At 42.8% G+C, this 27,268-nt stretch overlaps 1 protein-coding gene and 1 long non-coding RNA gene across 3 annotated transcripts; both read left to right on the top strand.

Annotated features, from left to right (window-relative positions):
* The first annotated feature begins 989 nt into the window (after positions 1-989).
* Positions 990-24,608, top strand: LOC146640602 (uncharacterized). Of its 2 annotated transcripts, none has more exons than XM_085400033.1 (3): positions 990-1,599; positions 23,664-23,849; positions 23,983-24,608. In XM_085400033.1, the coding sequence occupies exons 1-3, from the start codon at positions 1,513-1,515 to the stop codon at positions 24,010-24,012; spliced, it is 303 nt and encodes a 100-aa protein (XP_085256159.1). In that variant the 5' UTR covers positions 990-1,512; the 3' UTR covers positions 24,013-24,608. The 2 variants fall into 2 exon arrangements, with proteins under 2 accessions (XP_085256159.1, XP_085256158.1); XM_085400032.1 differs by having other exon boundaries at positions 23,664-23,868.
* On the top strand, positions 9,693-11,617 carry LOC146640603 (uncharacterized). The gene is made up of 2 exons (XR_014909997.1): positions 9,693-10,169; positions 11,054-11,617. It is a non-coding gene; the product is annotated as an uncharacterized LOC146640603 (long non-coding RNA).
* Positions 24,609-27,268: the final 2,660 nt, after the last annotated feature.

The following is a 27,268-nucleotide window of genomic DNA, read 5'->3' as shown; positions in this document are numbered from 1 at the left end:
GGAATAAATACCAGGACAAAACTAAAAAGAAGAGCTTGTTTCCTCGAAGCAACAACAGAAAGCTCTTTGTCTCTACAGATGTTTCTGGGAAACACGTTAACAATATTTAAACATTTGTTCTTAATAAACGTTTTTACTTAATGATGCTTTATGATATTTCTATCTGACCTAATATAGCAGTGTATCCACATGAACTCTGCAGTGTTTCTACCCAGAGGCCACCGTGGTCCTTCTTTACTAATGCTGAGGGTTTTCTCCCAGCCGTGATAGCCTTTGACAGGTAAACTGAGTCATTCCAGCCCAGTGCAAAAATAACCTCCCTGTCTGCTCTTAACTTCACGCATCGATGCTAAAACGTTGCATAACTGAACCTGCAGACTGTGATCCTGCAGGTTGTGCCAGTAGGCGTTTCCTTCAATGTGACACCATCTCCTGAGCTCTCATTGTTACCATCTCACATTCTTCTCCAATCCATGGTTAGGGAGCTGCTCATAGGGGGTCATATGATTGTTGGGTTCTTCTCTGTACCTATGAAGCGCCTTGAGGCGACTTTTGTTGTGATTTGGCGCTATATAAATAAAATGGAATTGAATTTTCAGGGTCAAAGTTCAGAGGAAAGTTTGTTCAGCAAATGAATGACAATAAATCATACATGTTTGCTGATTCACAGGTTAACAGCCTGGAGGAACAGGGCTGTGTCGTTCCTGTGATGTGATTCAGCTTTATTTCAGCCACTCAAACAAAACAACATTATATTATATTTAATATATATATATATATATATATATATATATATATATATATATATATATTAAATATGTGCCAACTGATTCAGTACGTTTCATGTAGAAATATGTGTGGCAACTTTTTGTTGCAGCAATGATCTCAAAACACGGGGGGGGGGGCTAAGATGAATGTCTGCTGTGAGGACAGGGGGTGTGCGTGTGCTCAAGTCACGTGACACGTCATTTACGCAACATTTGGTCGATTTCAAAGTTACAGTGAGATAAAATCATGTTATGGATTGCACTCAGTATATTGTGCCGACATGGTGAGATTGTGTCTGTCGAGCCGAGGAGAGCGTCGCAGTGCCAAAAGCTGTAAAATGAACTATCAGGCTGGAGTGTGCTGCCACAGCACAGAGCAGTCACAGAGTCCTGCAGGCAGAAGAGGAGTGATCGTGTTAGCCACCTTACAAAACAAAAAGACATGAAGTGAAAAGCAGAGCGCAGAGTGAGGCAGAAGAAGACAGACTGGGCCAAGTCCTGCATGTGCGAGAGCGAGCGAGACCCGGGACAACGTCATCCGCCTCGCCTGGACTAGTCCGCCGGCCGGAGGAGGGACAGTGGCTGCACTGTGCAGCCGAAGACTCACTTTGATCGCACAGGAGACGAGCGACGCAACCGGTCCACCGTCCGTGCAAACTGCGCCAGGCAGCGTATTGCACGCTGGAGGACACCGAGGAAAGTCACAGTAGGAGCGGCGCTTAGTGAGAGGTGATGTCGGGGGGACATGGCTTCTTCTCCGGTCACCCCAGCATCGCTTGAAGGAGAAACACCTTCACCCACCGGGAACGAGGAGCCCGCGACCACCCGACAGGTACGACACGCCTCCGAGACCCTCTGCGCGCCCGGTAACGTTGTAACGTTTTACCGAAGTTCATTCGCAAACACACCAGTTTAAGATGGACCCGAGAATCAGCACACGGGAGCACTGGTGTCTGACTCAGCAGAAACGGCGCGACGTGCGTGTAATGCTTCGTATTTGATAACGATGGAATAATTCTTTAAAATAAGCACACAGATAAACACTGGTGGGTGGAAAAGCTCGTGTTTTGGTGAAATGAGTCCCGCCTAGTCCGGTCTACACCTCATTCAGCAAACATCTGAGTCACCCTGAGACGCCAGTGCGCGTCCTTGTGATGCAAAAAGCCGTAAGTGACACGCTGTTTACACGCAGGAGCAGTTTAACACATGCAGGTTGTGCCAGTAGGCGTTTCCTTCAATGTGACACCAAACGTGTAAATCAGTGCTGGGAGCGGATGTTGGACCTGATCAGTCTTAATCTGACAAACTGTAGTTCCTGCTCTGTTTCTAATTCAGCCCCATGACAGACAACCAGCATGTTCTCCTGTCACGTGTTATTGACACGCACATATTTAGTCCGTGTGTGGGATGTTAAAGGTGAGTTTGTTCAGGGCACGATCAGACTGAGGCCATTTCAACAGGTGCAAGGAAGTGTTAGTGTGGTTACTACGGCAGCACTGATGCCCTGATGAGTGCACATGGCTGGAATGAAAAGTCAATGCTATGTATAGCATGAACTACTTGTTGTCTAAGGCGGTGCAGAGAGTGAGCAGGAAATATCTGAGGTTGGATATTTCAGTACATACAGAGCTGTGCAGAGACATTAGGATCTTAAACTATTGTCTGTATCTGGCAAAGCGAGAATCTGAGCCTTGTGTACAAACTGTCTGGTGTTTGTTCTGGCAGGAATATGAAACTACTGTGCACAGCATGCTTATTAAGATGGCCCAGGACCAGGTCATCTTGCAGGATGGTAGTGTTACATCGAGAAGGTTCCTCTTTAATTGTTGGATTTCAGTGTGAGTTTTCTCCCTGTGCCTCTGTGGCCTCTCCCCACAGTATCCGTGTTTGTGTTTAAAGTGTTTAAAGTACAGCACTAGATGATCGTATGGGTGAATGTGACTTGTTGTAAAGCACTTTGAGTTGTTGTCTATATAAAGTCTAAATGGAAATCCACTTATGTGCAGAGGACCAGAAGATCCAGCGCATCGAAATAAAAAGTTCTTTGCTTAAACAATGAATTGTGCGATAAAATATTAATTTACAAATTCATTTTTAAGTTATTTTATTTATTCAATACAAAAGTAATTTATTATCTAGTAATTTAATTGAAAAGAAAAAAAATTATAAATCAGTATTTGAAAATAAATAATTATTCCATTAATAAATACTTCAAATCAGAAAAAAAAGAAATAAAATCTCAATAAAAACATCAAAAATCTTTTTCCTGTGTCGTCTCATGTCCAACATCTGTGTAGGCAGAGTGTAAACACAGAGGCTGAATGGCCTTTGGTATAGGTGCAAAGCTAAGACTGTCTAACCAATGACAGAGCTCCTTACCTCTCACCGGCTAATTTGCATTGCTCCGGGATTTTGGAAATTTATCCATTTATTCATTATGATGTGGTTCAGCATCATAATGCTGAACCACAGAAACACACACACACACATATATATGTTTATATATTAGGGGTGCAATGATACTCGTATCGATATTGAACCGTTCGATACAGTGCTTTCGGTTCAGTACACATATGTATCGAACAATACAACATTTTAAATTTATTTCATCAACTTTCCTTCTGCAGATGCTGTCTGTGTTGAGCGCTCAGTGGATCTGTGTTCGACTACTCCGCCTAGGCTGCACTGTCGAGCACAGATCCACTGAGCGCAGCGCAAGCTAGCGAGACAGAAGCTAAGCTCCTTGCAACATGGCAAACTGAACCTCCCCCACCCTCATTCAGATCTGGCCTTTGGAACTATTTTGGTCTTCATGGTAAATGGTAAATGGCCTGTATTTGTATAGCGCTTTTCTAGTCCCTAAGGACCCCAAAGCGCTTTACACAACCTGTCATCCACCCATTCACACACACATTCACACACTGGTGATGGCAAGCTACAATGTAGCCACAGCCACCCTGGGGCGCACTGACAGAGGCGAGGCTGCCGGACACTGGCGCCACCGGGCCCTCTGACCACCACCAGTAGGCAACGGGTGAAGTGTCTTGCCCAAGGACACAACGACCAAGACTGTCCAAGCCGGGGCTCGAACCGGCAACCTTCCGATTACAAGGCGAACTCCCAACTCTTGAGCCACGATCGCCCCATTAGCCACGATCGCCCCATGTGACGTATGACCCTGAAGGTAAGCGAGTCATGGACTAAAGTAAAACAGTATGTTGGATGTGCCACGCAATGCTCAATTACATGGGTGGGAACTAGTGTGTTAGCGCAGTTAGCTCGTTAACGTGTTGGCCGTCCAGCCCCACGCACGGGGCGATCCGCGGTAGCTCGTTAACGGAGATTTGCCGTGTTGTGGTGTTAACGTCATTTCAGATTAACGCTGACAGCACTAGTGGGAACACAACGAATATGACTGCACATTTACTCCGACATCATCCTGGTGCAAAGACAAGTGGAAGCAGACAAAACAACAAGCACCATGCTACAAACTTTACCCGAGTCATTTAGACAGCCGTTAGCACAGGATTCTCCTTATGGGGACCTGATATGTTTAATATGCTGCTGAGAATATAGCCCAGAAGAAGCGTATAGTAGAGCTTTTATTTTGAAAGAGCCATTTCTCTGTAATAAACTCTCTTTTCCAAAGATGGGTGATTCCTCCATCAGATAGATTTTTTTATTATTACTTTGTTGTTTCAGCAACATTAAATTTAAAAACTGTACTTTTGAGTTAAAATATATATTTATAATTTTAATAACTGACAAATTAAAAAGGCATGAACATTTTTTTTGTATCGAAAAAATATCGAACCGTGACACCAAAGTATCGAACTGAACCGAACCGTGAATTTTGTTTGTCGTTGCACCCCTAATATATTTGTATATGTGTGTGTGTGTATTTATACATCAATCCATTTTCTTGCTTATGGAGTTCAGGGCCTGGGACCTACTCCATGTCAGCTTTCAGTGTTTATGAACATGAACATTATGTACTCATGACTCCCTTGGGAAGTCTATGGTTTTTCATAGGCAGGGGATATTTGTTTTATCACAGTTCATTACCAAACAGAGCAGGGTTCTAATTGATTTGTGGCTTTTAGGATATTATGTACAGGTGTGTAAAAGTGGAGTGAATATAATTACAAACAGCAATGCTAGTGGAGTGATGACAGACAGGGCGGTTGGGGGGTGGTGAACAGTTTGCCAACAGTTCTGCCCCTGTAGAGAAGGACATCTGCCATTTCTTTTTCCTTTTAGTCAAACAATTCAGGTAGTGATGAAAGAAAATCAGACTGTGGCAGTGCTTGCAGCAGGTAACGGAGTGATAATGCAGAGTTTTTACTGCAGTGGACAGTCCCTAGTGTGACCATTGCTGGAACCAACCAGCTGATTTACACCATGGCAGCAGTTATCAGTGAAGTTCTTGGCTGCAACATGAACAATCTCAAGTAGCAATGCTACTAAACTTGCTGGAGAACTTTTAGTTCAGGCCACTTGATGAGTTTCACACAGTACTGCATATTATTTTATTAGGTTGGCACAAATGTAGGATTGTGTTTGTGATATCACGATGTGTCTGTTTCCTTTTCATATTACACTAAAGAGATCATCGCCTACAAGCCTCCGTAAACGAACAGCATGTCTATAAAAGCCCATTCATCATCCGGCCCTCCTGCTCAAACACAACCATGTAGCGCTCATCCCTCCACCCGTTTCATTCAGCATCCACATACATGTTGCAACACACTGGGGAGGGAACGGGAAATAGAGTAGAGCAGCAAAGCTTGATTTTCTTTAGGATTGGTTAAACTAAAAGACGTTGACAAGGAATTTTAAGGGTTTTAGGAAGCATAAAACCGAAATCAGTTGTATTGGATACGAGTATAAATGAGTGCTTAGGCTCATGCAAGAAAAAACATCTTAGACAGGATATGACAAAACGTGCTGTGATACAATTCTTCATTACTACAGCTCTTTGAGTGCTTTTGTAAAAAGTCAAATCTGTGTGCTCCATTAAACCCTGTAGAAGTTGTTTCGAATGCTGACAGTGGACAAACAAAGTTGTCATTTAGCTTAAACATTAACAGTAGAAAAGGCCCGATAGGAATCTAACATCCTTGGAATCAAGCTGTGGGAGTGAGTTTTGAAACCTTTCTGTAGGACTGCTTTAAACTTGTCTTCTTGGTGATGTGTGTCTGATGTCTTGTTTGACTTGAGCAGATTCTTTACGTGCTTTAAGTTTCTAACACATTTGCTTTAACCAGTAATTGAAACTGCTGAGTAGGAAGTACTAAAGTGGGTGTTGAGCATGTTGGGTGTGTCCTTATTACCTGTTTCGATGTTTTCTTTTAATTGAAAGCGTTTCATGAATATGAAATGCTTCTGCGTAATGTTAAACGTTATAAAATATTCTTATGATTTAAACTCTGTATTCATGGCTTATTCTTTCCTGGCCTTTCCTGTAAGCACTTTTATGCTCGGTGGTAAAATATCACAGAACTAGCAGTTTGGCGAGTGTCATACCGCCTGGATTAGTGGCTCAGCTGGTAATTCAGAGATTTATGTAGCTTAGTTTGCTGTGTCATGCTGATTTGGGGAGACTGGACACAGACCTGAGTCATTCTCTTCTGGGTGATCACAGTGGTTACTCTCCTCCCTTCCTCATCTCACCCTGCAAAGAAATCTTTGTTGTTCTGCCTTGACCTCTTCCTCTGTGTTAGTTTGCTGTCCTTTCATTAGCTAGCTTTAGGACTTCTCCTCTCCTCCATGAATGTATCCCCACTAATCCCATTACATGCTTGTCCTTGTCCCACATTTATCAAACATACTTTTTAAAATCAAACAGTTGGAAATGACATTCATTACTTCATTATGTAACATGTCCCTGTGATCTAAACAGCCTGTTAGCCCTCGGAGCACATTTAAGTAAATTGAAATAATTGTGCCAATAAATTAGATTTGAAAGCTCTTATTCTTATTTTCTGTTTTGATGATATTTGGGATATGCTGTTTATGTAGAACAGCTAAAACTAGTTCTTTATATTCCCATATAAATGATAAACACACATTATTTACAAAACACTGCCCGGTGGACGCCAAAGGACGGCCTGTTTTGATTACGCTGGGATCTTTTTGGACTGCACATTTTTGGTCTACGATCAAAGCTGCCACACCACGCTGGATTAATCTCCCAGTAGCTGAGTTTATGAAGTCATAAGAAAGGAATGTCCCACATGTTCCTGCTGTTACACCATATTTGGACTGGGACACCTTTGCTAACCTCTGTTGCTCAATGACACACTGATTTGAATCTGGAGGCGCTGGCGACATATTTGCAGCAGTGTGGGTTCACAGAGGCTGTTTGGACTCTGAGCATGTGACACACCAGTAGCGTGCCACGCTGGGCCTCTCGGGGTGGCGTACAGTGTCACTGTGTGTGTCTATTTAAGTGTTTGTCGTGTAAATGAGGACAACCAAGATATGTGAAGTATAGAGTGGTGTACCACAGTGACAGGTTAATGTCAGTGTGAGTGTGTGTAGCAGTTTGTGTGGCCAGAGAAGGTCAGCAGCCTCCAGAGGACAAAGCGCTTGTGTTCTTCCACAATCGCCCGTTTGATCAGACAGATCATTTGGCATCTGTCAGGCTAAAAACAACAACACAACATGAAACCAAGCATACGCTCTGCAGTCCTGCAGCTAACTCCTGACAGTCTGTCTGCTGTAGGCTGAAGAAATCAGGGGCTCATTCATCTGCACCTGTCAGCGTCTTTATGCTAACAATAGATCAAACAGTATGTGTCCACAGGATGTGTAATGTTGAAGGTTACCGTACATCCTTATCTCCAGCACTGAGAATCAGTTATCACTGATCGCTGTCTCTGCTTTGTTTTGACATGTTTCATATTTATATATTTCATATTTATAAGGTAAATACCCTACAACATTACAGAGAAGAAGAAGTAACCCCAGGCTCGGTGAGGGGCAGCCATCTGCCGTCACCAGCTGGAGGTGATGAGTGGAAGACTCGATAGGCCACTCTTATTTTCATCCACTGCTTCGTTACCTCGACACGATGTTTTGGATCATCGTCATGCTTGAACATCCATCTTCATGGGACGAAGGTTCCTCGTCACAGTACGATACGCGGTCCTGTCTATTGGCCCCTCCATGCAGGGAGGTCATGTTGTGCTCTTAGCAGAAAAGTGACCCATGTTTCCACCGCTTTACTGTGGGGGTGGTGTTCTTTGGTTTTTAGTGATTGTGAGGACGTTTTCACAGACAAACCATCACAAAAACCCCATTAAGTGCCAACATAACATAAACCTGTAGTTTTAAAATTTTTAAAAAACTTCTCAACAGAAAATCTGTTTAAACAAAAAGGTTTTGAACTGCTTTTTAAAAGAATTGACAGAGTCAGCTGTAGACTGGTGCAGAGCCTTGGTGGTTTCTCTAATCCAGCACAGAGGCCAGTACATTAATCTAAATGCAATGACGGAAACGCATTGATAATTTCTTCCAGTTCAGCAGAGGAGACCATGTTTCACAATTTAGAAATGTTAGGAGTGAGATAAAGATTTTACACAGTTGAAACTCAGAGAAGACTCAAACATTACACCAAGATTTTGAATGCTGAACTTAGCATGTGAACAAAAACAGAATAGAATGCGTTTTATTGTCACTACACACATGCACAATAAGCTTCAGAGCATCTCCTATTCAGTGCAGACGTGGGAAAGAAAGAGGGGTGAGTTGCACAGTTCTGCAGCACTATCTACAAATATAGAAACAAAACATAGTGCTATATATTACAGTGTGGGTTACTGCACGTAAATTAAGTGTTGCACAGTGGTGATGATAGTTGTGTAGTCTGTGTATAGAGGTCCTACATTGGGGGGTGGAACTGTGTTTATCATGTGTGAGTTCAGGTTACGGGTGGAAAAAACTGTTGTGAGTCTGTGGGTCTCCTTGCTGATGCACCTGTAGCGCCTCCCTGAGGGAAGCAGGTTGAACAGGTTAGAACCGGACTGGAGCTGTCATGGATAATGCTTGCTGCTCTGCTGAGGCAGCGGGAGGAATAAATGTCCATCAGGGAGGGGAGAGGGCAGCCGATGATCTTCTGTGCTGTCTTGACCACACTCTGAAGCCTCTATCCGCCTTAGTGCAGCTGCCGTACCATACCGTGATGTCAGCAGCAGGTTGGAGTTCAGCTTGTACTTCCTGAAGACTCTCAGGAAGTGCAGCCGCTGTTGGGCCTTCTTGACGACCGCTGAGATGTTGTCTGTCCAGGAGATGTCAGCAGAGATGAGGACACCAAGGAACCGGGAGGTGTGCACCCTCTCCACACACTCCCCGTTGATGTAGAGGGGGGCCAAGTCAGTGCCTCCTGACATTGACAATGACCTCTTTGGTTTTCTTAGTGTTCAGTCCCAGGCTGTTTTCTGAACACCATGCTGCCAACTTCAGGACTCTGTATGGTGATTCTTTCATCCGGGCTGGACTTCTTATTCTTGACTGAAACTTGGCTTTGCCCTGGTGAGTTCTTTTCTTTCTCAGAACCAACCCGATTCACCTTTCTAAGCTCACCCCAGTCTACTGACAGAGGTGGAGGGCCAGCTTCAGTTTTTAAAAACAAATTCACTGTGGTGTGCCTCAAGGATCTGTGCTCGGCCCAGTTCTTTTTCCTTGTACATGCTGCCTTTGGGAGTAATACTTAAAAAATATAACATTTCCTCTCACTGCTACGCCGACGACATAAAAATTTATTTCCCTTTGACATCAGATGTCTCTACGTCTCTGGAACCCCTATTTGACTGTCTAAATGAGGTCCAAACGTGGTCACGTCTCTCACACTGAACGAGGATAAGACAGAAGTTATAGTTTTTGATAGTCACACCCCGCTGGAACAACTGCCTTACGGTGTGTTCACACCGAACGCGATGGACGCGAATAAAACGCCCCAAACGCCCCTAATTTGACGCGTGTACATTCGCGTCTCAACGCGTGTCCAAGAAAAATCCATCGCGCGTGAACCGGAAATGTGGGAGGAATGTGGGAGGGAGTTGTGCCAGACCGGTATCTTTGCAAGATGGCAGCTATCGAGCTAGCGCTTGAAGAGAGAGTCTCCCTTCTCTATGTACTGTGGAGAGCAGAGCAGCAGCGTAAAAGACGTCCTCGCCGTACCTGGGTCCATCAGGTCCTCCAGAGGCGTGAGCAGTTTGGTGAGTTTCACCACTTGCTCCAGGAGCTGCGCCTGGATGACGGCCGATTCCAGCGCTATCACCGTCATTCACTCGGCCAGTTTGAGGACCTGCTTTCCCTCGTCGGTCCCAGCATCGCCCGCCTAGACACCAACTACAGGCGCTCAATCCCACCTGCAGAGCGCCTGTCCGTCTGCCTGAGGTTAGTAAAACTATTTAATACGGTAGTCCTTTATTGATATCTGTGCTAATATGCTAATCCATCCAGTTATACACTGCTAACATGGATGTGCTATGCTAACAGTGAATGCTGTCGGTGTTTACTGAAAGCAAACTGTGGTACAGAGACGACTATAATATTTCTAGTGATACTCAGAAGGTCTCATCAAGTCCCGATTTAATTCGATTTATGCTGTTATCAGTGTTTGCATGATAGCATGGCTGTGGTGTCACATCAATGTATGCGCTCGGTGTTTTCTGATATCAAACTGTAGCATTAGGACCACTGAGTTAACCTTTGTAGTGATACTCACTCCTTTTTATTTAGACCTGGTTTAATTCTGGGATAGTTGAATATTTGTATATAATCCCTGCAGCTGTCAGACTCTATAGCAGGGGTCACAGCCTTTATTAAAACAGAGTTAGATAAAACTGTGAACAGTTTGGTTCATCTCTAGTTACATGGTTCTATCTTGATAAGCTGTCTTATCACAGATTAATTTTTCAAAAATATTAATGATTTAAGCAAGGAAAGGGCTACATGTCAACATACAACTCTTTATTTCTATTAATGTCTCACTTCATTCCTACCTGATTGACATGTTTAGGAATTATGAGTGATTGGCTCACTGTAGTTGTGAAAGTTGCTACCAATCAAATTATGATATGTTAAAGTTAAAACAAAACACAACTGTTTTAGATATTATCTAATATACATTTTGTAATTATCCTTATAATTACAAAATGTTTTATGTAAGATTTCAGTTTTGTGATTTATATCTGACATCACAAAAGTATTTTGGAATTTGAATAATGTATTTTGTAACTGCAGTACACATAATACTGATTTTGAACAATTTTGTCCAGGTTCCTTGTCACCGGGGACTCCTTCAGGACCATCGCGTTCAGTTTCAGAGTCGGTGTGTCCACGGTGAGCCAGATCACCCCCCAGGCAGCGACGTCCATCTGGGACTGTCTAGTGAAGACTTCATGGCTGTGCCTTCACCTGGAGACTGGCGGTCCATCACAGAGGGATTCCAGGAGCGCTGGAACTTTCCTCTGTGCTGTGCAGCTCTGGATGGGAAGCACGTCCAGACAAAGGCACCCCATATATCATATAGGAGACACACACATTGATATACACTAAATATTCATTTCATTTCTTTTTTGTGGTGCCCAAATTGATGCACCTGCTTGATTTTGTTTAAACAATTATTGCACACTTTCTGTAAATCCAGTAAACTTCTTTTCACTTCTCAAATATCACTGTGTCTCTCCTGTATGATATTTAACTGACATTTTTTATTGTAACAACCAACGATTTATACAGGAAAATAATGTCTATTAACAAGGTTGCCCAAACTTCTGCATCCCACTGTATCAGTATATTTTGTCATTAGTATAATATGAAATAAATTCTACATGTGTCAAGTCGTGTGCCAACATTTGCTGTGTAGTAGAACTGAGACATTAGTCATTATAAACATTTATTTGAAATAATATTAAAATTCTCAAACAGAAAAACATTAAACATAAATATATAAAATATAAGTATTTACAGAGAGACAGGAATAAAAAGGACCAGCTGCTCTCCAGAGCAGGAACAAGGCTGAGGAGGAAATGCTCCATTGGAGACTGGTGTGGCCTCTTCAGGGACTCCAGGATGGCCAGCTCCACCGCCGATGGACCGTCCTGGGACCCGTCCCTCATCTGCCTCGGAGCCGTCCTCCTCTGTGGGCCTGTAAAACAGCACAAAACACAAAGAAATGAGAAGGCTGCTACTAGATTTTAATTTCAACATTGAAAAAAAAAAAAAAACAATAACAGGATATAATCAGATTGGTTGTAGATATTTAGTAAAGGTGATCACAAGGCAATCCCACCGACTAAAAAGGTATCAGTGCTTGCTGTACATATCTGTGGGTGCAGCAGCAGGAGCTCAGGGACTGGGGATGCTCTGCTGCAGAATCAGTTGGTTCTATCAATACAGTATTAAATGTTAACAGGTTGGATATAATAATCGTAGAGTAGACAGTGGTCCCTCATTTATTGCAGGGGTTCTCAGAATAACTAGCCCCTGGTCACAGTTCTCACAATTGATTCTCAAAGTGCAAACCTTTGTAGATTGCAAAACGTAAAAGTATTATTATGCCGCGTTTTGTCTTCATCTGCCTGCCACTTTCGTGCGCCTTTTTCCCTCACGGTGCAGGTGTCTATTTCCGAATGAGGCTCATAGTTATGGGTGTTTTTGTGCTGTTTTTTCTATTGGACGCGATGGTTATCAAAACCAAACGTGATAAATTTGGCAAGCGCAGGAGATTTGTCAATCAGGCTGCAGAATGCAATGCTGTACTGTGCAATAAAAAATCAGCGAAAAAGCAAAGCAGTGACGGATGAACAGCGGGACCACTGTGTGCTGTTTATTAATAGACAATAAAATATATTCCTAAATGACAACATGCATAAAAGCAGAACGGTATTTGTACGTCAGTGGGAAAATAGCGGTGGCTTGCTAGCTTTTGTGCGGCTTCCCCGGGTCAGTGAAAACTTTCAAAAGAGAAATGAATGAACTTACCAGGTTGCCCGATCTCTTCACATATCTTCCTCCAAGCTCGGTCCTTTTTATTCCTGTCTCGGTACTGAAAGCAGCTGGTGTTGTACAGCTCCGAGTTGTTTGCTACCGCATTGATTAGCCTTCCCCTCCATTGAAGTATGAAAGGCTTTGGCTGGATCTGCCCCTTTGACCTAGGTAACAGCCACGTCACCAGGCTCCTGATTGGTTGTCGCGGCGCGATTTGACGCTGGAGTTCAGATTTTTCCAACTCGAGCGGTAGACGCGAAACGCGCGTATGCACAAAATGCAACACAAAAACTCACGCGCGTGGTTTTATTCGCGAGTCAAACGCGCCAGACGCGCTACACTGACGCGCGTTTCACGCGTTTTGGCGTTTTCGCGACGCAAATCTGCTTCCGAATTTTCGCGGGACCCGCAATCGCACGTCATCGCGCCTTTCCATTGACTTTACATGTAAACCTGACGCTCTATTCGCGTCCATCGCGTTCGGTGTGAACACACCGTTAGGGTCCCTTGGTAGCCATCTCTCACTCACTGTTAGAAACCTTGGTGTTTTCCTGCTCTTTCAAACTCGAGAAACAGATCTCCTCTGTGGTAAAAAACTGTTTCTACCAGCTGCGTCAGATATCTAAAGCAAAGCCATACCTCCCTTTGAAGGACCTTAAAAAACTCATTCATGGTCTTATCACTTCCAGATTAGACTACTGTAATTCTCTCTACTCGGGCCTCCCACCTTCCTCTATTCACCGGCTCCAGTTAGTTTGAAATGCAGCTGCGCGTCTCTTAACTGGAACTAGAAATTATGCCCACATCACACCAGTTTTAGCCAACCTACGTTGGCTCCCTGTTGAATATCGCACCAATATTCAAAATTCTTTTGCTTACCTTTAAAATTTTGAACAATTTAGCTCCCAGCTATCTACGCGAGCGCCTCCATTTGTAAATCCCTAATAAGGCACTTAGATCTTCCAATCAAACGCTCCTGACGCAGCCGAGGTCTCGTCTGAAGTCCAGAGGTGATCGGGCCTTTGCTGTCGTAGCTCCCAGACTCTGGAGTAACCTCCCTCTTTATATTCGTTCCTCCGAGTCCATCCAGTCTTTTAAATTGCATCTTAAAACTTAGTCTGGCTTTTGATCCAAACTACTATGTTATTTCTATTTTATTTATTTATTTATTTTGATAACACTTCTGAAGCGTCAGAGCTGTCCTTGCCTGTGATAGAGCTGACCTGCCATAGGACACTGGGAAGAGTGTAAATCCAGGCTGAATTCCTTGTGTTGGACAGTATTTGTGTGCAGCAGCAGCAGAGCGCACAAATCAAACTGTATGTTTTGGTAAGCCTGGCCTTCTTGTACTGGATGTCAGTGAGCCAGTAGCTGGTGAGTTCATCACATTAACATTTTTACTAGCAATTTCACTAGCTGGGACCACATCCTCAGTTACGATGAACGATGATGGATGAGGGAGCGTGTACTGGTGCTGCAATGTGGGGAAGGCCTCAAAGAGGACCGACAGCGGCTCCTGGGCTCCAGGTGGGCATGAAAATGAGAACAGAGGGTATTGGTGAAGGGGGCATATATAAACTGAGGCGGCGAGAATGAGGTGTGGTCCCACTCCTGAAATTCAGATAATATCTCCACTTAGAATAAACTGGGTCAAAGAAAAAGTGCCTCTGATTGGGCTGCTTTCTACAGTTGGCTGTGAGTCCATTGCAGGGCATCAAACATGGATAAGGGGTTGTTTCAACAGTAATTCTATGATGAAAAATTAACGAGGCATTTATCAGGATCTATATTTAATTTAATATCTATTTAACATATTTAATCAATATAAAGCTCAGTGTCTATTTCTTAGCTTGTAAAGTTGTGAAATTCATGGCAGATTCACTTCTTGGCTGTTTTGCGTTTTATTAGATAGTTGATAATAAAGAGTGTCTTTGCCTGTGGCTTTGTTAAGACTGCAGGTTTTTGTCCGCCTGACCTTTGGTGACCTTGGCGAGCTCAGGATGAACAGGCTGTCTGCTCTGTTTGGGTGTGATGCTGCCTGCAGAGACAGTCTACTCTCATGCAGACACAACATCTTTACTGATATAACGTGGTCATGGACTCTTCTCTGTTCTTCCTTATTAAATAATAGTAAAATGACTCTGCAGTTTTGATTCAAAATGCACCAGGTCTGCTCAGTCTGAATCACACCGTTAGAGCCACACCAAATGATTGGAGCACCAATGTTAGCACTCAAAGAGTCTAAGCAGTACCAGCTTTGGCCAGTGCAGGAGTGAACATGCAGATCCATGTTCTACTGAGCAGACACTGAGCAGAGGCAACATGCAGTAAATGAATTAGTGGTCTCCACATGTTTGCACCCAAGGTTTCCCTGCTTTTGTGAGCTGAGCTGTTTTAATATTTTCCATGTATTAGATGATACTGTCCAATGCTTCCAGGACTGTGAAGATGGAAATAATGATGTTGCAGTCGTTGCTGAAGTGTTGGTACCATTTGAAGGAAGTCATTAAAGCGCCAGAGCGAGCAGACAAGGCAAGCACTCAAAGAATGTGGAAGGCAGTCGGGGAAAGTTGCCATGGACGGACTTGATTCCTCCCAGCCCCAAACAGCTTTTATACTGTGGACAAAAATACATGAAAGTGTGTGTGTGTACCTGTTTAGATGTCTCTGTGGGGACCAAGAATTGGAATGTTACTATACTTGTGGGGACCAACAGTCATTTATGAGGACAAAAGTGCCTCACGAGTTTGAGACTCACAATGTGGTTCTAGTGTCAGGGTTACAGTTAGGTTATGGTTAGGTTTAGGTTGAGCGTTAACCATCCATTATTGATGGTTACGGTGAGCGGCTAGGATCATGTCAACTAGGTGTCCTCACTAAGATATCAAAACTAGAATGTGTGTGTGTGTGTGTGTGTGTGTGTGTGTGTGTGTGTGTGTGTGTGTGTGTGTGTGTGTGTGTGTTAGTGAAAGGAACTGTAACTGGTCCCAGTAGCAGCAGGATACAAACGCCATAATGACACAGCTGCCTCTCGTCTGCCTTCCTCCCCTGAGTGAAATAAGACATTTGGGACCTTTGAATAGTTTTTTGAAAATATTTTTTTGTTTAAAGAAAGGAAAGAGAAGTTTAATCCTTTAACTATTTAACTGTTAGGTGTCAATCCCTGGGAGGGTTTCCGCCTTTTATTTGGTGTGGAGTCAGAATTATGGCTTCTCCACACTGTGGAAGTAGCTCTTTGACACAGTCGAGCAGTCATTGGTCATAACAGGATCATTTAAGACTGGATGATGAATAAGACTGTTGAAGTGCATGAGAAGGATCTCATATAAAACAGTCTGTGTCTGCTCCTCAATTCAATTTAATTCAGAAGACCCCTATGAGTGCAAGATCAAGGAAACAGTTCACCCTGCCTGGGATAGTGTTACCAGGGCCCTGCCCTGGAGCCAGGCCCGGGGAGGGTGCCAGAAGCTGTACATCTGGTGGCCGGGCACTGGTCCATGGGGCCTGGCTGGGCACAACCCGAAAAAGGGACATGGGCCCATTCTTATGCAGGCCCACCACCTGCAGTGGGCGCCATAGGGGTCGCATGCAATGTGTGCCACGTGGCAGCCAGGATCAGAGGCCATGGCGGACGGATCCCCGGCTACCAAGACCAAGACTAGACTTAGTGTCTCATAGTCATTGAAGAACTCTGACTTGCTTCCTGTTCTAGTTGTTCTCTGGAAAAAAATCTGCAGGTCAAACAGGTGCACATACAAAGAGCACATTATTGATTAAAGCCTGGAAAACAACTGAGGCATTTGTCAGCCCGGCACGCTTGAAATGTCCAAGTGTTGAAAACAGTTTTCCATTTGCCACCTCCCCAATGTCCACCAGATGGAACGTGTTTCTAAGATCAAGCTTAGTGAAGATTATTGCTCTATGTAGTGGCTAAAAGCTCCAGCTGAAGCTGTTCTACAGTGGCTGGATGCAAAGCCCATTCACCATATAGCAGAACGTCTGTGAAGGTTGTCAGTCATCCAGGTCATCGTAGTCAAAGGAGCTTGCAAAGAAAAGCGTCTGGACTTCTTTAAGTTGCTTGAAGACGTTTCACCTCTCATCCGAGAAGCTTCTTATGTTGTTGTACTAGAGACAACACACTCGTTTTGCAGGATCCACCTGTGTTATCGCACAGGGAGAATTGATGTGGCCATTCTTCCCAAGGTACAGATAGCCTCAGTCCTTCTCTACCACTCCTCCTGAGTAAGTCTGCTCAGCTGCACTGACTTCTCACGATGTTCTTGATGAGGAAGCTGATCGTGACTTGTAGTTTCTTTCAGTATTCAGTTATGGCAGTGGTGTCCAAACTAGAGATGGACCGATCCGATATTACGTATCGGTATCGGTCCGATACTGACCTAAATTACTGGATCGGATATCGGAGAAAAATAAAAAATGTAATCCGATCCATTAAATATCACGAAAGCACCTCACAAAACTTGCAACACGCCGTAACTCACCTCAGAACGTTAGCACTCGGAGCAGTATGCATCACGTGATAGAGCGGCTGTGGCATGCGGGACCTGTCGGTGGTCTGGATAGCATGTGGAGCTTCGCTAGCAACCTGGCATTTCATCTCCGACAAAGTTATCCCCGAGAGAAGTAAAGCAAGTGTGTAAGTCCATCTCTGAATGTTTGTAAAGCATTCCCACGTTAAGCTTAACAAGCGACTGCCTCTCGCTCTCCGGCTGCTACTTCAATCATGAAACTGCTTAAATCAGCTGATCGGCTTTTCTGTCGCGAGTCCGTGTCTCTTGTTTGTTTTTGCCCCACTTTGCACCAGAAAGAGGAAACCAGCGGCTGAACAACAGCAGAACGTTTAAGCTTGATAAGCTGTTGTTAGAATTTATTTAATATTACTTTCTACACCAGGATCTTTTTCTACGTAGCTGACGGCTGGTAACTGTGCAGGGGCGGATCTAGCAAAGTTTAGTCAGGGGGGCCGATAGGGCATGAACAGGGAAAAGGGGGCACAAAGACAGACTTTTCTTTCTTATTCTCATTTAAAATGTCGAGCTTTTAATAAATAATTATCTGACACCCAAAGTTTTAATTTGATGTAAAATGAATAGAAGTCCATTACTGTATATAGTGACTATTAAGTCTAATATATACCCTAGTAAGCTATAGTACTTTTTACTTTGGGAAGGTACCATCTGTGCAGTCTGCAATTTTGTTGAAGAAAGATGTTGAATCTATTTAATATTTCTTGAAAAATAATTGATTTCTGTGCATTTTTTTTCACACTGCATCAAATTAAGGTTGATTACGTCGATTAAGCATCATGAGGTGGCGCGTGAGGGGTGGTTCCCTATTTTTTATTTATTTCTTTTTGTTGTTGCTGGGAGTTGGAACCCTATTAGTTAGGTTGCTTAATATTTACGCTAAGTACTGTTTAAAATACCAGAATAGGGAGGATGGTGTAGGTCTAAGTTTATTAGATTGATCAGTATTGCTGAACTATGAAATATTTTTTTTGTATACAGGTATAACAGAATAGCTTTAGTGTAGTTGTTGTTTTAAACTTGAGTATGAACTTGCAGACTTGCAAAATGCAGCAAGATATTTAAAAAACAGTTTTGTTGATTAAAAAACACTATATCGGATTCATATCGGTATCGGCAGATATCCAAATTTATGATATCGGTATCGGTATCGGACATAAAAAAGTGGTATCGTGCCATCTCTAGTCCAAACCCAGGCCACGAGCGTCCTGCAGGTTTTAGACGTGTCCAGCTGATTTAAATGGCTCAACATGCCTTGAAGTTCTCCAGACGCCTGGTAATGAACTAATCATTTGATTCAGGTGTGTAGACCCAGGGTGAGATCCAAAACCTGCAGGACACCGGCCCTCGAGGCCTGGAGCTGGCCAAGTTATGAAGCTAACTATTCTCAAAGCTAATGTAACAAGTTCTTCAAATGATTTCGTTTCATCCGTAGACACCAACTCATCTCTCAGGTGCTTACAGCGTGATAGAAGGTGCTTCAGAAGAGTCCAAAATGTTGCTGATTAAATGTTCTGTCATGGCATAGGAGGATTCTGGATTCAGGAGCAGATGGTGCAGTGAAAATGTTTATTTACAAACTACAGAGAAATACATATGGGCTTGGATTAAGTGGGCTGCTTAGAGCAGGGCGATATGGCCAAAAATATTTATCACGACATATATTTGAAAATTTGCAATAACGATATAACTGATGCGAGACAAAATACAACTCCACAACTTTACCAGCGCAAAAACCCCATCCATTTATTTTCACTTAAACAAGCAGCTGTTTTTTTTATGTGCATTAAAGCTTTATAAAAATGTAACAGTGCAAATGCAAATTCCTCGCTGACAGTTTAACCAAAAGGCATCTCCAGTAGAAATGGGCTGACATATCCTGAGCATAACCATGTATAATATCCACTGAAGTTAAAGAGCCTCTCTCATATCCTCCGTCTCCTGGTGTTGTGTTGCTCCACAGTGAGTCGTAGTAGGAGGCTCACATGCTGTCAGGGTGGGTCCCTGCTCGCTCTTTGTGTGCCTGTCGTTGGGGGTTTTGCTGTTTGCAGCTATCAGGAGGTTTGTGTTGTAGCCTGATGTGAGAAGTGTTGTTATTATCATCATTTTTAACATTTCTGCACCGCTACAATAAACAGACACACACCCATCAGCCTGTTTACAGATCTATACGCCCATAAAGACGTGAAATACACGTTGCACAAATCTACTATAACGTGTTCATATGTGTTATAAAATAAAGAGGTAAACTATTAGCTGTTCAGGTTGATTCATAAATATGACCTCAGCACGTGAAATCCTTCTGCTGACATCCCTAAAAGCTCGTCTTAATATCACGTCAGACTAACGAAACCGTACAACACAAATAATCAGACCAAACCAGGATTGTGCGTCTGTTGTTGAGAACATTGTCAGTAAACCACAGATCAGTGTTTATGTACCAGTGACGTCCTGTCAGTCTCGATGTAATGATTCCTAACAGCGCGTCTTTGTGTGCCACCTGCTCGCTCAACAGCTACACAACCCAGGAGCTCCGTTTTGAAACAAACCTTAGCACAGTGTTTGTGTGTCCGCCGGGAGCGATGTCTCACTCCGTTTCCATCCTTTTCTCGTGAACAGCGATCTGGTGTTTCTGAGGACACAGAAGCATCCAGCGTCATTATTTTTGTGTATGTCGTGTGAGCTGAGAGTGGAGCGCTGTAACCAAAGGTAGTGAGCGCGTCAGCCTTTAATGTCGCGGCTGGTTGTGCGATCGCGTCACCGCTGAACTCGTGAGAGTTTGTCTCAGGGATCTTTACATTTGAAGTCAGGTGAACATCCAGTGAACTAACAGAACATTCAGGAGCAGTTTACTCTCATGAATGTCAGACAAACTGAGGTTTGTGTGTCAGTTAGATTCTTTAAGTCATTAAAGTATCTCTGTTAGGAAAAGCATCTGTTTCCTCCACTTCTGCAGAACTGCGTGACCCGTAGCATCATTGCAGGAAGTATCCTGTGACAATGAGTGACTGCACATCATCATTATCAACACATAAACCTGTGGTCTGGACCTGCAGTTCTTATTTTTACTGTCTGGTTTTGTGTAAAGCAGCACTTCAGTAAGCACCTGTGAAGCACACAGTCATAGTCGAGTAATGAAGCGATCCATATGTGAAACATATTCCACGTCTACAGGATAGTGGAGGTTACATGGGTCAACCTGGCAAACTGTACCAGCACATGTGATCACACTGATAGCAGAACACAGGTATGTGAGTCTCTACGACGAGGTCAGAAACCAGTAACAAATGTTTCATGTGATTCGTTTTTCTCCAGTTTGTCTGCAGTGAACCTTAAATACTCACTGAACCAGCTGTTTCCTGATGTGGTGACGTGTGTCGGTGATGAAGCCAACACTCTGTCCAGTGTTGGGCAAGTTACTTGAAAACAGTAATCAGTAACTAATTACTTCCCAAAAAAAGTAATCCCGTTACTTTACTGATTACTTATTTTCAAAAGTAATTAATTACTTAGTTACTTTTTAAAAACACGATTTCCAACCTGAGTAGGTGATAAAGCGATAGATCTTTCAGCCCAATTCTACTTTTTCTGCATAATCCATCATACAAAATGTAATCAAATGGAAAAGTCTCTTTTTAAAACTTGTTTTATTAGATTTAATCTTTTAACTTTATGCATCGAGCAAACATTTAATTATCTGCAACATTCTCTGACTGGAAGAAATTAGTTTAACATTTAAACCTATTTTCTGCACATTCCAGCTCATAAAATAAAATATTTTTTGTGTTTACACTCAGTCTTTCAAATAGATGCAAGTAAAACACAGCAGAAAATAAATAAAGTCAAAGACTCAGCGGTCCTGTTGCTCTATTTTCACCTGTAAAGCAGGAGTGGGGCAGGCGGAGGTTTACCCTGGTGCAGGTGTGCCGCGGTCAGTGGAAGAATACGGCAGTTTCTCTGTGAGTTTCCCATTACGTCGTAGCTACTCGGTGCTTGTTGGAAGTTTTGGGGTTTTTTCGCTGTAAAAAGAAGTTTTCTTCCCACGCACAGCGGACACTAATGTTTTTGTCACTTTTTATGGAATCAAACTCAAAGTAAGGTCAGTACTTCCACGCTTTAAACGCTGCACGCTCATACTCTCTCTGCACTCGATATGTGATCCATTGTTGATCTGCACACAGCTGTTGTCACTAACGTCGCACTCGCTTACGTCACTGTCGTGAGACATTCTCGCAAAAAAATCACGGTTTTAGTAACGCAGTAACGCAGCGTTCCTACGGGAAAGTAACGGTAATCTAATTACTGATTTTGCAATAGTAATCCCTTACTTTACTCGTTACTTCAAAAAAATAATCGGATTACGCGTTACTGGAGCGTTGTTCTCCTCTGTAACAAAGCAGTGATAAAGGAATAGATGCTGATTTTATTAACTTGTGTCTTTGTGCTGCTGGATTCAGTCTGAAGCAGGCAGCAGTGCTGAACCTACCAGTGTAAATGTGATGGTGGAAGCAGAGGCCAGCACTTGGCAGTGCTAAACACAATAAAAGACTCACAAGTTCCTGCTCAAAGGTCAGCTGCCTTCAGATCAATCATTAACCTGCAGCAGGTTGTGGCCTGATGTGTTTGTAAGAGTTTCACTTTCAGGAGGAGAAGATTTAAACGAGTCACACAAATGTGAACTACAAAGTCTGTGACACACAATTTATGCAAACTGCAGTAAATCTGACCTGAAGAAATCCAGTCTTCTGCCTGTTGTGGTTGTGACAGCTGCTCGTAGGAGAGTTTGTTTGTAGGAGGTGGAGATGTTCTCAGATCAAGTGCGTAATCGTCTCTTTGTGTAGACGCTAAAAGCTGTGAGCCAAAACTCTCTGCTCTGAAACTCTTCACTCAGTCCTCACGCTGAGAGTTTAGAGGCTGAACTTCTTGTTCCTCCATAACACTTTTCATGAAACAGCAGAAATGAGCTTGTGTTTCTCAGCAGTGCGCACACAGAGAACCGATCCTCTCTGCTCAGTCTGAACAAATCAAAGTGAAACGTCAGTGAAAACACAGCTGCTGATCAAACTGTGTCAGATTAATGCCTCAATGTTTCACTGTGAGGTTAAAAAATACATAAAAATGATTTAAAGAAGTAGGAGGCAGATTTTCACAATAAGAGCACTTTGTTTTTAATTCAGTTAATGTCAAACTGTCATCAACACCTCTGTGTTGTCTCCGTCTCTGAGCAGATTCAGGCATTACTCAAATAATAAAGGCTTTCTTTCACTATTATACTTTTCATTAGTCTCCAGGTTGATGATTATAAACAGAATTATTAAAGTTTTTATCATTTCAGGCTGAAAATCAACATGAATTTGGTTCTAATCAAAGAAGCTCCTTTAATGTGTGTCATTAAAATCCTCACACAGACTTAAAAAGGTGACATTAACATTAAAATAAATGAAAGAAGCTTCAGCTGAGAGCTTCATGCAGTCATCATCAGCAGCTCATAGCAGTCACAGCTCTTTATTACGCAGCTTTGCAGGAATTAAAGTGGCTGAAGTGTCAGAGTTTGTGTGAGAAGCTGCTTCATGGACAGCTGTACACACGTCTTTATTATTTCTTCATAAATCAAACACACAGGTTTGTCTGCAGATGATTTAAAGTGTGTCGTTGTGCAGTTAAAGCTGTTTGTGTGACGCCCTGACCTCCTGTGAATGAAACAGCCAATCAGATCCATCAGAGAGAGAGCAGGAAGTGTTGTGTGTTTGTGACAGAACAAGGAAACAGTGATGATGATGAACATAAAGGTCCTCTGATGTTTCCTGTTACAGTAACGCTTGTTCATCTGTTGCTCTCCTACACTTTCCTATAAATAAAGGAGAAAAAGTCCGTTTAGTTTCATTTCCTACAGCTCAGAGTTACACTTCACATTCCTGCTGTCACATCAAAAAGCTTCACTTTGGTCCAACATCTACATGTTAACATGAAACACAGACAGACTCAGAACATCTGGAACATCTGCACTTTGACCCAAACTGTTATAGCAGGATATTTTCTACATATTTCTTATGTTGGACCTGTTTGAACTGTAAACGACCTGTAATCATCTGTAAATGGTGTGAGACACACTGAGGCCACCTACAGGGCAGCTGGGGAACAGCAGGGATCTGAAATCATATGAGACGTTAGTGAGTGAGAAGAACAAACGGACTTAAGATGGCTCGAAGTGATCAAAGTTGATCTAAAACAGAAGATAAATCCAAAGCAGCATCAGATGAATGTTACCATTTCCAGTTACGGTGCCCTTCATCTAATATGGAAATGTGTTGTTTTTTTTTAGCCGTGTTGTTGTTCTTCCTATTGTGTTTAGGCCAGAGATGCTCTTCAAACAGCTGACAGACATGACCACATTACAAGAACATGGTGTGAGTCCGATTTGATATTCCAGTCAACGCTGAGAGACCTTAACCAGGAAGTCAGAGGTCAGCTGATGCTGCGAGCAGGAAGTGAACCAAGGGAAAGGTCCACTCTACTCAATCTCAAAGAAAATATGCTGGTATTTGTTGATGTTGATGGTACAATAAAAATATATAATATAATAAATAATAAAATATCATGTGATGATGAGATGTGTTGTTGGTGTTTGTATTTTCTGTAAATGTCTTTTTAATGTAAATGCTTTGTTCCAGACGGACAGGGAATCAGTTGCTGTACGATGACATCATCTTCATGTTGACGAGGAGGGCGAGAAAAACTAGTTTTGTCCTGCAGATGGCGATCTTGCACCGTGTTCAGAGAGCCGACACTTTGATGGTGCTGCTCTACTCAGCTTACTTTAGCCTGGGTTGGACTCTGTATGAGCAGCTTCCACTCTGGTTTCACTCTTAAACACACTTGTTTGATTTCACTTGTAAAAGTTGAAGAATAAATATTTTATTACAAAATTATTTGTTGATGCATTTTTTTAGGGTCAAATATCTTGTTTGATTTGAGGAATGAACTGTTAGGGTGGAAAAAGTGAATCAGGTTAAAATAGTGGTGCTTTATATCAGTGAAGATGTATAATGTAATTTAAAATGTTGATGATGGGTTGTAGTGGGCTTGTACTTACAAAACTGTCTCATTTTATTGGAACGATCCACAGTTGCATCCATTCACGGATGACATCTGACATCATTTGACATCTGGTCTGAACACGTTTGTACACAAGATGCCTCAGTTCTGGATGTTTCCACAGACTCCTCTGTGCACCTAAAGAAAAGGTCAAGGGTCAGCAGCACATGTAGTTGGGACAATTCTTCAGTCGCACAAACTACATAATCATTTTCCTCCAATTAGGACTTTTCACTTGCAGAAATGGTCCTGTGTGATTTCCAGGCTGTGATATAAAAACTAGTTCCTAATGGCAGCGACTCACTCAGTAAACATGTGTTTCCTTCACCAACCTCACACACAGATCCAATAAGATCAGGAAGTGGGCAGTATAGTACAATATGTGTTATTCTGTGCTGCACTGCCCAAACTAAAGATCTGCTGAAGTGTTGGAAATGATCCAGATGTTTATTTTGGACGATACAGCAGAAGATCAGACATGAAAGTGGAGATAACACAGAAGACCTGCAGCAAAGGTCAGAGGTCAGACTGGGCCCCTGGATTCAACAATGAGCCAATGATCATCAAGCAGTGACTAAAGCAGAGCCCTGACGTTCTGACATTCATCACACAGTCAGAACAAATGTCTGCTGATGACTTCATCTCATGAAACGACTGATAGATGTCAGTTCACTGATCAGCTGAGCTGCTGATCTTCATCGTCACAGAAACATTCAGCTTGTTTCAATCAGTAAATAACTCCCACTACTCCCAGTTTGAACTGTTCCCACTCAAAATGCTGTGAGAACAATGATCATTGTAGAACTTCACAAACATCACGTGTTGTTTTCCACATGTAAGATCAGCAAACACACAGAAACTTCCTGTTGCCACACACGGCCTCTAAAATCTCTTCCACGCTTTCTGTCTGAAGTCCACTCTCTGTGTCGGATCCACAGGAAACAACAAGATCTTATTAACATGGTTTTCAATGTGTCTCCTTCCAAAAAGTCCAACCAATGAACAAATGTGTGTATTTGTGGAGGCCGAACAAAAGCATGACACATTTCTCTGTTTCTATAAACTGGAGTCAAACACAAACATGAAGAGTTTCACTGACAGACTCCAAAATGCCCCCACAGTGGATCAAAGGGAAATCCTACAGTGTGGCCAGAGACTCTTAATGGCTCCAACATCAACACATCCACAATGTTGGATCCAGTTCTGCCTCACAGAGTTACTAAGACACACCCTCTGCCAGCATCACAACAGCTCCACCTGCTTCACCTGCCTCCTCAGCATCTGTACACCTGAAGAGAAAAGAAAGGCTCCAACAGCTCAAATCTACAAAGGATTCATGAAGTTTCATCCAACAATAACATGTTTGCCTTCCACAGTGTGCTGTTAGACACCACTGTACCTCTGCCATTTCAAAAAGAGCAGCTTGGGAACATTTTGGCTCCAAACACTTTGTGTTTAAGTTCTTTGTTTTCTTTGTGAAGCCGACAACATCTGGAGCTTTGTGACTCATAGAAACATCATTTTGTTCTTTAGATGACAGCAGATTGGGACTGAATAATCAATCACTATCAAACCAATAAAGACAAACATGCTGATTTTACAGGAACTTTGTTGGAGAAGCTGCAAAGACATGAAACTGGTGGAGATCCCAAACCAGTTGATAGTGCTGGTTATTCCAAATAAAGCTGTTTCCCTTTGAGATGAAATGACTTTGTGTCCTGATATATAATAAAGATGTTGTTGTTTTTGAGCCCCTGTATTAAAAGTAGTTTAAAGTCAGCTTGAGTTTGATGTCTTTATGTCAAAGCTGCTCATGATGTTGAGCTGCTGATGGAATAAAAACAATATAAAAGCATGTAGTCCAGACTTAAATGTAGCCTGTTGTTAGCTGAGGTCCACACACAGTGTTTGACAGTGTAAAGTGTGTGAAAGGGCTGCTGGTGGAGCTCACTAGGATGAGCAGGTGACCACGAGGTGGAGAGCAGCTGGCCTGGCTTTGACCCGGGCCACGCCCCCTTTCTCTCTGCTTTGCTGTCACTTATCTTCACTGCTCTGTCCAATAAAGCTGAAAAAGGCCCCGAATCAAAGAAATCTGCTGCAGCCTCTGAAACGTCTTCTGTTTCCTTCCCGACGGCTTTTTCACCGTCAGCCCATCAGACAGTCCAGCAGCATTTATGATGATGTCATGATGTTGAAGAGGCTGCTACGGTGGCCTCCCATGACCCCCAGCCTCATCACAGCTGAGATGCAGACATTTGAAAACATTCAGCAGACAACTGAATAACAGTCCAACACAACAGTCTGTGTGCAGACACACACTGACCTTTCATATAGTCAAACACAGCTGGTTGAGTCATTTCTCTGTGAGTCTAAAGTGAATCTAGTATTTGAAAGTCCACTTCCTGTATTTGTTGTTGAAGACTTCTTCAGCTTCTTCTCAAGGACATCAGCTGCTTGTTTGGCAGCAGAGGCAGTTAAGAAGCTTCCTGAAAAACACTGAACAGTGAGTTCACTGTGGCATATGACAGATTCAGCTTTCTGTGTGCAAATGTGTCTGTGTCGACCTTTCAAATGCTGTTGAATCCAAAACATCAGCGGCTCCTCGGCTGCTCACTTCATGCACTTCTGTCTGTGTGACAGTCCAATGACATCACAGCTGTTTCCAGCCCCAGTGTCTCAGGACTGGACACCTTTAAACATGTCGAGGATCAAACAGCGTCCAGCTAAACACACATGAAACTATCAGAGCTGACAATCATTCCAATAACATCTAATGGTTCATGTATGTAGACACAGGACTACAAGGAAATGGCTCTCAGCATCTGGCTGTGGGAACACATGAGTCCCTGTTTGTGTTCAGAT

Source organism: Rhamphochromis longiceps, unplaced genomic scaffold, assembly GCF_057381845.1.
Source record: "Rhamphochromis longiceps isolate RC_006_pf unplaced genomic scaffold, R_longiceps_female_GT1.1 unmapped_scaffold_4, whole genome shotgun sequence".
In the NCBI taxonomy this organism is placed as follows: domain Eukaryota; kingdom Metazoa; phylum Chordata; class Actinopteri; order Cichliformes; family Cichlidae; genus Rhamphochromis; species Rhamphochromis longiceps.
This window is presented reverse-complemented; position numbering and strand designations above follow the sequence as displayed.